Source organism: Choloepus didactylus, chromosome 23, assembly GCF_015220235.1.
Source record: "Choloepus didactylus isolate mChoDid1 chromosome 23, mChoDid1.pri, whole genome shotgun sequence".
Taxonomy (NCBI): Eukaryota; Metazoa; Chordata; class Mammalia; order Pilosa; family Megalonychidae; genus Choloepus; species Choloepus didactylus.
Window position 1 is genome coordinate 19,852,800 of NC_051329.1, and position 9,596 is coordinate 19,862,395.

The 9,596-nt window shown below is 41.8% G+C and overlaps 1 protein-coding gene across 1 annotated transcript in view; it reads right to left on the bottom strand.

The window, feature by feature from the left end:
* Positions 1–9,012, bottom strand: part of OASL (2'-5'-oligoadenylate synthetase like) — a 35,268-nt gene extending 26,256 nt beyond the window's left edge. Inside the window, exons 1-5 of the mRNA XM_037816870.1 lie at positions 8,666–9,012; positions 4,285–4,573; positions 2,933–3,108; positions 683–924; positions 60–201 (exon numbers count right to left, since the gene is read on the bottom strand). Coding sequence (XP_037672798.1) covers positions 60–201; positions 683–924; positions 2,933–3,108; positions 4,285–4,573; positions 8,666–8,863 — 1,047 coding nt within the window. The 5' untranslated portion in view covers positions 8,864–9,012. The remainder of the gene's footprint in view (positions 1–59; positions 202–682; positions 925–2,932; positions 3,109–4,284; positions 4,574–8,665) is intronic.
* Between the last annotated feature and the right edge of the window lie 584 nt (positions 9,013–9,596).

The window sequence follows — 9,596 nt, forward strand, 5'->3', positions numbered from 1 at the left end:
GGTTGAAGTGAGACGAGCACTGAGTCGAGTCTGTGGGGTGGGGTGAGGTGGGGCCATACCTGGACATGCCAGCCCTGGCTGGTGTCTTCAATCTGGCAGCAGACCTGACGCAGGCAGTGAACAGCCTCTTTGGCCACCAGGTCCCATCTCTTCCCTCTTCCCAGGTTGTTGGTCGGGTCAGCTGGGTCCAGGATGACAGGCCTGAGAAACAGAAAGTGGCGAGTTTCAGCCGCACTCAGTTCTCTGAACTCTGGAACTCACACTGTATAGGATCATGCATGCCTCTGTGTAGTGAGAGCTCCCTGCAGACCGAAGCTCTTGGTTCAGGATTGGGGATGTAACCCAAGCTGGACCAATCAAAGTGAATCACGGGGATTTTGCTTAGAATGCTAGGGCATAGGTGTAATGGAAGGTATGTGTCCAGATAGGAGACATGGAGCTAATGCTGCCATGAACAAATTTGCATGAAGTCAAAAGAGAAACCCTGGGAAGGGCAGAGTTGAGCTATTCACAGAACAGGGCCCTGGTGACATAGTGCACACCTCGATTGTACCACACCTGAAGCTTCATTTATCTTTGGACTTTTCTGTTGCAAAAGTCAATCAATTCCCTTTATTTTCTGTACTCTTTGAGTTGAATTTTCTATCCTGGCAGCTACAAGTAACGCAACCAAAATACTCACCTGCTTTCCTTCAACTGTTCCTTGATAAAGTTTCGGACAATCTCATTTTGAAAATCATAGTACTCGGTCCAGTATATGCAGATGTCTCCGTGATCTCTGAGGAGTTCCATCACAGCTACAAGCCCTTCATCCATGCAGAAGTTCTCACTTTCGTTTGTACCCATTTCCCAGGCATAGATGGTCAGTATCTCCAGTGCATATTTTGCAGGCAATGATGCTTTTCGATATTTAGCTTTCAAATGCTGTTGAGAGAGAAAGAGAGAGATTGCCATTACCTGGAAATTCTATTTTTCCAGGGTCCCAGTGATACTTCATGAACCTTATTGTACATCTAAATTATGTAGCATATCCAAGAAATTTTACATAAGACCCAGTGGCATGGAGTATAGATAAAACTAGGTCCTGGAGCCATCAGGATTTCAATCAAAGAGGAAGCTGAAACGTCTTGTGGGCCTTCTGGGCTTTTATCAATCCATGTTATTCTGTTAGAATCTGAAAGGCAATTATCATATAGTGAATATAGGGTATATAATTGAAGAAAGTAACATATGCACATGCAATGAAGAATATAAAACAAGATCGGAACAAATTGAATAGTGGAGGGGAAAGAGTAATAATGTGAAATCTTCAATGCTTCTCAAATTAGTTTACAGATTTATCGTAATCCCAATTAGAATCCAAGTGGGGTTTTTAATTGGGATAAAATAATCTTAAGATTCATATAGAAGAATAAATGCCTAGGAAAAGCCAAGATAATTATGAAGAGAGAAGTAGAGATGTTGATATTTACCTTCCCAGATATATCATATAAAGCAGTTGTAACAGAAACAGTATACTTTTGACATAGGAATAAACAATAGTCAAGCATAACAGAACAGAGAGCTCAGAATTAGTTCCCAGTAGATATAAGAATTTAATAATTTACAAAAGTGCTATTTCAATTTGGTGGTAAAAGGATGTATATAACTCAATAAATAATGCTGGCACAACTTGATACTCATGTGGAAGAAAATGAAGATGATCCTAATGTCATATCAAAATAAGTTATAGATGGAACTAAAGTAAATATTAAACATATTAGGAGAAAATTTAAGAGAAGTCATATATAATATAGGGGTTAAGAGAAGAAACCTATAATCTATAAAATCAGACATTTTTCTATGTAAAAATTAGAAATCATTATGTTGTCAATGACACTATAATTAAGGCCAATAGACAAGTGATATATTGGTAAAAGTACTTGCAATATATATGAGAAATAGCTGCAATTTATAATGAGGTCTTACAACTGATAAGAAAAAGACAACCCAATAGAAAAATGCACAAATATGTCATTAGGCAATTCCTAAAAGTTTAAATCCAAAGGCCAATAAACAAATGTATTTTTTTTTTTTTTTAAAGGCAGACTACAATAACAGTTTGCAGGTTATGACTCCATTTAGGTAAACTGTGTGAGCTGTGGGAATATAGATATAAAGAGGCATGAAAGAACGGTCACCAAAAATGTTGTTGGTATTATCTCAGGGGTTTCATGTGAGGTTTATAGTCCTTCTTATGCTTTTATGCACTGTTTGAATTTTTTCTAATGACCCCAATGTAAGATTCAAATAATCAAAAAATCAATTTTTAAAATAAAAAATATTCAGTGTTGGGATTAAGAGCAAAGGTTCTAGAGCCAGATACTCTTGTGTCCAAATCTCAGCTCCACTCCAGCCTTTGAGCCTCGGTTTTCTCGTCTTTAAAATGGAGAGAATGAGTAACGCACACTTCATAGAGCTGTTGCAAAGACCAAACAAGAAAAAGTAGGTAGAGCACTGGGCATAGATCATGGGACATCATTGACACTTGTTAAATGGTAGCTTTATTATTATTGATGTTGGTTATGTTATTATTATTGCAAATGCCCAAGGTCTGAAGTTTGTTGAAAATCACGTCTGTGCTCAGTGGGAACTATTTACAGCCCTTGAGGGATGTCATTGGAACCAGGAGGCTATAACCAGGACACTGCTCCTCGGGAGACAACTGTGTAACAACCACCACAACCAATAATAGCTAACCCTAACACTGTCCAGTGCTCTCGAGTTTACAAATAGCTTCCAATTATACTATTTCACTTGCAGTTTTTAACCTGCCCCCCATTCTTGGATGGTTAGGTTGTTTTCACTTTTTTTGTACTCAGGAAAGGCAGTGATGTGCCCTCTCTCCCCCTTGGCCCCGCACACCCCAGTCCTGCAGACCCCCATCCCTCACCTTCAGATACCAGTGCTTCACCAGCCGCAGGAGGCTCTTTAGCTTAGCGGGGCGTCTTTTCACAAAGTGCTTCTGCAACTCCGTGAAGCTTGGCGTGAACTCCCCGGGGCTGCCGACGCTGGATATTAAGTTTTTGTAGATTTCTGGTGATGGTTTCCAGTCTGGGGAAGAGGGTCCTGGGAGGGGAAAAGTAGCTGGTCAGGAAGATGTACCCTTTGAGACAAGGATGGGAAAAGGACTTGTGTGCATACAGTGTGCACAAATGATCTCTTTCAGTCCTCACCACAGCAATATTATTCTTCCCATTTTACAGCTAAGGAAGTGAAGGCCCAGATGGCTTGGTAAAACACCCAAAAGTCACATAGACTATAAATCACTCACATTGTCCAAACACTTAACCATGTGTCAGGCACTGAGCTAAGCTCATAGGAAATTGCTATTTTTGTAGGTCAAACGTGGTCATGTATCAGTTTTCTGAGATTCAACCTGATATTATTATCCTATTTATCAGGTTGGAGTGCTGAGTCTTGGGGAGTTTAAATAGCTTGCCCAAGGTTACACAATTGGTAAGTCTTGGAGCCAAAATTTGAAGACATTAAGAGTCCTGTTTTTTTAAGTTATTTAAAAATCACTGAGGGGAAATTCACATAACATGAACTAACCATTTTAAAGCGTACAACTCACTTGCATTTAGCGCATTCATATCCTTGCGCTACCACCTATATGGCGTTCCAAAACATTTTCATCACCCCCAAAGAACCCAGTACCCGTTACACAGCCATTTTCCATTCCCCCTTCCTCCCAGCTCCTAGGAGCCACTAATTTGCTCTCTGGATTTACCCATTCTGGACATTTCACATAAATGGAATCCTACAGTATGTGACCTTTTGTCTGGCTTCTTTCACTTAGCATATTGTTTTCAAGGTGGGAGCCTTATTTAAAAAATTCTTCCAATCCATTTCTGTCCGACTCCAAAAACCCTGAAGTGATTGCTCAACCTGCTGTTTCCCACAGAGCAAGAAATCTCCTCCTTGAACTGGGTGGGAAGCTATTATTTGGGAGAAATTCCCTCTTCCCATGCAACAGTGATGAAAACGTTCTGGAACACCATATAGGTGGTAGTTGTGCAAGGATATGAGTGCACTAAATGCCAGTGAGTTGTACACAGGACAACACCTGCATTTATGGGAGGACTTTATCTTCAAGGTAAAGCTCCAGTTCCAACCCCACAAGAAAGAAGCTAACTCTACTCTTTCCCTGTCAGTTTCCACTTTCCCAGATCTCCCCCAGAGGCCAGGGTGGTGAAGGGGCCCTGACTGGTTTCTCTGGACCTGATCCGTCACTGTTTTTACCTAGGGCATCGAAAGCTGGGAGCACGTCCACCTGAATCACTGTACTGCTCCTCCGGGACTGGACCCTGAAGGACAGGGAGCGAGGGGCACTGTCCCCTTCTCTGGGTTCGTCCATGGTGATATTGTAGGCCAGGCTCCTACTACAGTGAGACAGTTTTCCCTCGATGAAGCTGATGATGAATCCTCGGAGATTTGCCTGGTGGCAGAAGCTGGTGAAGCAGTCCAGGAACAAGACTAGGTCCAAGTCGGAGCTGTGGTTGAGCGTCGTCCCCTTCCCTGAGGAGCCGCCCTGTGGAAGATGACAACCTTGAGCTTCACCTCCCCTGAGGCCTGGCGTCTTGGGGTTGGGGGTGAAGCCAGAGGTGCTCAGGTTGGCTGTTGACACAGGTCCCAACAGAGCCCTTGGCCCCCATCATACACGGTGACCTTTGCCGTGGGTAATTACTACATGTTTTTTTATTGATTAGAGAAAAAGAAATCCCTGCCAAACAATTCGGAGGATATAAATGAATGTCAAACTCCATCCCACCCCAGGAACTCAGTCTCTCTCCAGAGGCAACCAGGTAGGTTACCAGCTTCTTATCGACCATTCCATAAACTTCCTACCCCCAAGAACTTCGCTGTCTAACATGGCAACCAAAGGCCACATGTGGCTATTTAAATTTAAATTAATTCAAGTGAAGCAAAACAAAAAATTCAGTTCCTCAGTCATTTCAAGGGCTCAAAAGCCACATGTATCTAATGGCTACCATATTGGACAGCATCTATACAGAACATTTCCCCATTGTAGCAAGTTCTACTACAGCCCTGGCCCAGACAAACCTGTGTGTGTGTGTGTGTGTGTGTGTGTGTGTGTGTGTGTGTGTGTGTAGTTTGTATACATGTTTTGTAAGAATATATACGTGTGTGGTGAGTATGTACATTTTTTAACAAATTAATTTTGAAATAATTATAGATTCACAGGAAATTGTTAAGAAAGTACAGAGTGGTCTGGTGTAGCCTTCACCCAGTTCCTCCCTGTGCCAGTCTGAATGTATTATATCCCCCCAAACGGCATTATCTTTAATGTAATCTTGTGAGGGCAGACCTATCAGTGTTAATTAAATTGTAATTCTTTGAGTGTTTCCATGGAGATGTGCCCCACCCAACTGTGGGTGATGATTCTGATTTGATAATTTGAATGGAGGTGTTGGCCCACCCATTCAGGGTGGGTGTGAATTAAATTACTGGAGCACTATATAAGCTCAGACAGAAGGAGCAAGCTGCTACAGCCAAGAGGGACACTTTGAAGAAAGCACAGGAGCTGCAGATGAGACAGTTTGACGATGGATGTTGAAAGCAGACTCTTGCTCCAGAGAAGCTAAGAGAGGACAAATACCCCAAGTGCAACTAAGAGTGACATTTTTGGGAACTGCAGCCTAGAGAGGAATGTCCTGGGAGAAAACCATTTTGAAACCAGAACTTTGGAGCAGATGCCAGCCACGTGTCTTCCCAGCTAACAGAGGTTTTCCAGACACCATTGGCCATCCTCCAGTGAAGGTACCCAATTGCTGATGCCTTACCTTGGACACTTTATGGCCTTAAGACTGTACCAGTGTAACCAAATAAACTCCCTTTTATAAAAGCCAGTCCATTCCTGGTGTTTTGCATTCTGGCAGCATTAGCAAACTAGAACACCCCCCAATAAAGATACTAGACTATCAAAGCCAGAAGATCAATGTATATAGTTCTATGGCATTTTATCACATGTGTATATTCCCATTAAGCACCCCTGCAATCAAGATACAGACCTATTCAGTACAAAGTTCTGTCTCTAGCAAACTAGAACACCCCCCAATAAAGATACTAGACTATCAAAGCCAGAAGATCAATGTGTATAGTTCTATGGCATTTTATCACATGTGTATATTCCCGTTAACCACCCCTGCAATCAAGATACAGACCTATTCAGTACAAAGTTCTGTCTCTTCTTTTTAGTCCCACCCACCTCTCTACACCCTGGAAACCACTAATCATTCTCCATCCCTATAATTTTGCCATTTCAGGAATGTTACATACAGCAAGTGACCTTTAGAAGTTTTTTTTGCCACTCAGCCTAATGCCCTGGAGAACCATCCATGACGTTGAGTGTATTAAAAGTCATTCCACCATAATCATGATCACTGTTGTTTCAGGTTGTTATTTAAATTTTAACTGCAGTCCCCACCTGCCTGCTATTGTTTACTTTTCAGAGCCCTTGAGTACTTGCTTTTTGTACTCTGCAGAGTTTTAATTGGAATCTGTGAGACAGGTTGTAGGGGGGCTTGCCCCATCTTGGTCCATACCATTGAAGTCTCATTCACTTTAAAATAAATGTATTTATGAGTAAATATGAGAGAAAATGCTTTGTAGTTATTTATAAATATTTTAAATTGGATCGTAGTACACTAAATGTTAACAGGGCTTATCTGTGAACAGTAAGAGCATTCGTTTGGTAATTTTCTGTATTTTCCTATATTTTATGGCTAAATGTGTTACTTGTGTAATTTGAAAAGTCATGAAGCAATTTTGACTTCAGATTCCTATGTAACCTTAATTTAGGCTCCTTGACCTGAGGAAACAGAATAGTAGAAAAAAGATCATGGCAGTGGTTAAGCACAGCCAGAGATGTCCTGGTACGAGTTAGTCCTGGCCCCAGAAAACTCTCTGGGGCACTCACAGTAGGAAATCAAATGGAATCTGCACATTCAACTCATAAACAAAACAACAACAAACAGTACTGTCATCCCAGAATGGATAGGGACAAAACCAGGAAGAGAGGTTGTAAGAAAATCTAGTGCTTAACAAGGTCGAGAAAAGCAGAGAGAAAATAAATGTTGAATTATGATAAATGTTGAATTATGTGTAATATATGCAATACATCCCCCACTTCATAATATAGGAGTCAAAACTTGACGTGCCCTCGTTGCTATTGCTTGTTTACCAATGTTCGTCCAAAGAAGGTCTTTAACTCCATAAACACTTGATTGTATGCATTTTTTATTCTGCTCATAATAATTGGAGTAGTTGATCTAGGGAATGTCTGGAAATAGAAAACATTGAGAAGGAAGGAGGAAGGTAAAATGCATTTTTTTCTTATAAGGACAAATAGTCTCCACTTGCCATATATACATGTAAAGGTGAGAATGGGACTTCAAGATTATCAATATTTGTACTGGCATGCATGGCATGTCTTTCAGTGAAACACACAGGACATTTGAATCAATAGAAGAGCTTATTTAGAACGTATGGTCAAATATTTGAACAGTTTCAAACTTATCCCTGAGCAAATATGCCTCTCATTTGTAGTTGTGATTGTGATGACCCCCCTTTTTTTTTTTTTTTGGTTTCAGTTTCAGGAAGAAAAAATATTGATGTAGCTCTAACCTAGAGAGCAATGGTTGCTGGAAAATGCTTTGTGGGAAAACACACTGCAGGGAAAGGCTTTGTCAAGTTCAGATATGGGGGAAGTCCGAGTCTAGTAGGTAAAGTTGTATCTGTTTAGACAACTACAGGAACTTGATTTTCTGTTTTGAAGCTCATGGCTTGCTGACACGTCCCTCATCTTTGGCTTCCTGTCTTTAAAGATTCTGTAAGGCTGTGTGTCCTTTCTTTTCAGTCTTTCCCTAGGTGACTGTGACTGCAAAGCCCAATTTATGTACGTCAATGTTAGATGTTTTTCATTCTAGCAAAATGAACAAAACCAAAACTTGTGGTCAAGTCACCTTTAATTTAGCATGATCTATTAAAAATTGAATTCCAATTTAGAACGTTCCCAGTAGAAACCATGCTATAATTAGCTGTTGAATTCTACCATCAGCCCCTTAAAAACCCAGTTAGCCCATAAAGTATCCTATGTTATTAAATAATTGCTAGGTAGTTTCTAATATAACCAGTAAGTGCTGTTTTAAAAGAAAATGACATGGAGGGTAGAGTAGGGTTTCTTAAACAGGAAACAAAAAACATAAATCGTATAGAGACCTGCTATTCCGTTTTTGCCTGACCCTTGGTTCTCAGAGAGCTGGATCCCAACTAATAAATAACAATGATGATACTAATAATCACCATCAGCCTTCTGATTTGTAGATCAATTTGCTGTTTAAAAGCACTTTAGCTTGCTTTATCCCATTTATTTTTCCTAACAGAACAGCGTTGAAGAGGAGGAGACTGAGGCTCAGAGAGATAAGTGATCCCATCTCCCTCTTCTCTCCCCCTACCCAATGTCACACAGCCTCAAAGAGGAGGAGACTGAGGCTCAGAGAGATAAGTGATCCCATCTCCCTCTTCTCTCCCCCTACCCAATGTCACACAGCCTCAAAGAGACAGCGCTGGGATTCGAACCCTACGGTCCCTCAGTGCTCACCTTCACCACCTTCAGCACTCGGACTTCTCGGTCCAGAACCAGCTCATTGTAGAAGCACTCTTCCCGTAAGAACCGCTCGATTCTCTGCTGGGCGTCCTGCAATTCGCCCTTCCATTCCCGGTCGGGCTGCAGGCTCTGCTCCACGAAAGCATCCAGCTTGTCCGCTGGGGTCTCATACAGGTCCTCGTAGCGCTCCATCTTTGCAGGACCAAGCAGCCCCTGGAAATAAATCTCTGCTTCTGCCTACCCCCTTTAAGGCGGCACTTTCTAACAGGCTAAACAAGAAGACTCGGCGGCAACAGGGAGGGATCGGCCCGCTTCTCCTCCGGGTGAGTTAACGTTGGGGGCGGAGCTCCGGGCAGCACGTGGCTCCTCGTTTCCCGGGCTGCTGCTGCCTGCAGTCTTGACGTTTAGAAACTGAAACTGAATTTGCAGAACTGGAATTTTCTCATCCTGCTTCAGGCTGCTAGAAATGCGAACCTCCCCACAGGCTCTCAGCCCGATAGTCTGCCCGAGTGTTCTGGAGCTGACCTCTCCCCATTCCCCATTTCTTGCTGCGTGGAATCTGTTCCTGGGGTCAGGGGGTGCAGTAGCCTGGGATGAAAGGGTAGGGAATTTTGGGTGAGCCTGAGGGGTTCTGGGGCCTGGGATGGACTGAACTCTTTGTTTTCTAAGAACAAAGGTATGCAAAGTGTTTTTTGCTTCATTTGTTCTTTTTTATAAAAGTAACCCATTTTCATGGTAGAAAAATTAGAAAGTGCACATGTACAAAATGGAGAAAATAAAAACAACCCATAATCCCGTCACCAAAAAACTCTCATCTTTTACATTTAGATGTATTCCTCTTTCCACTCTTATTTCTAGGTGACTTTCTCTCTCCCCATTATCCCATTGGAAAGGAGACGTGTATACAAATTCTTTAACAGTCTTT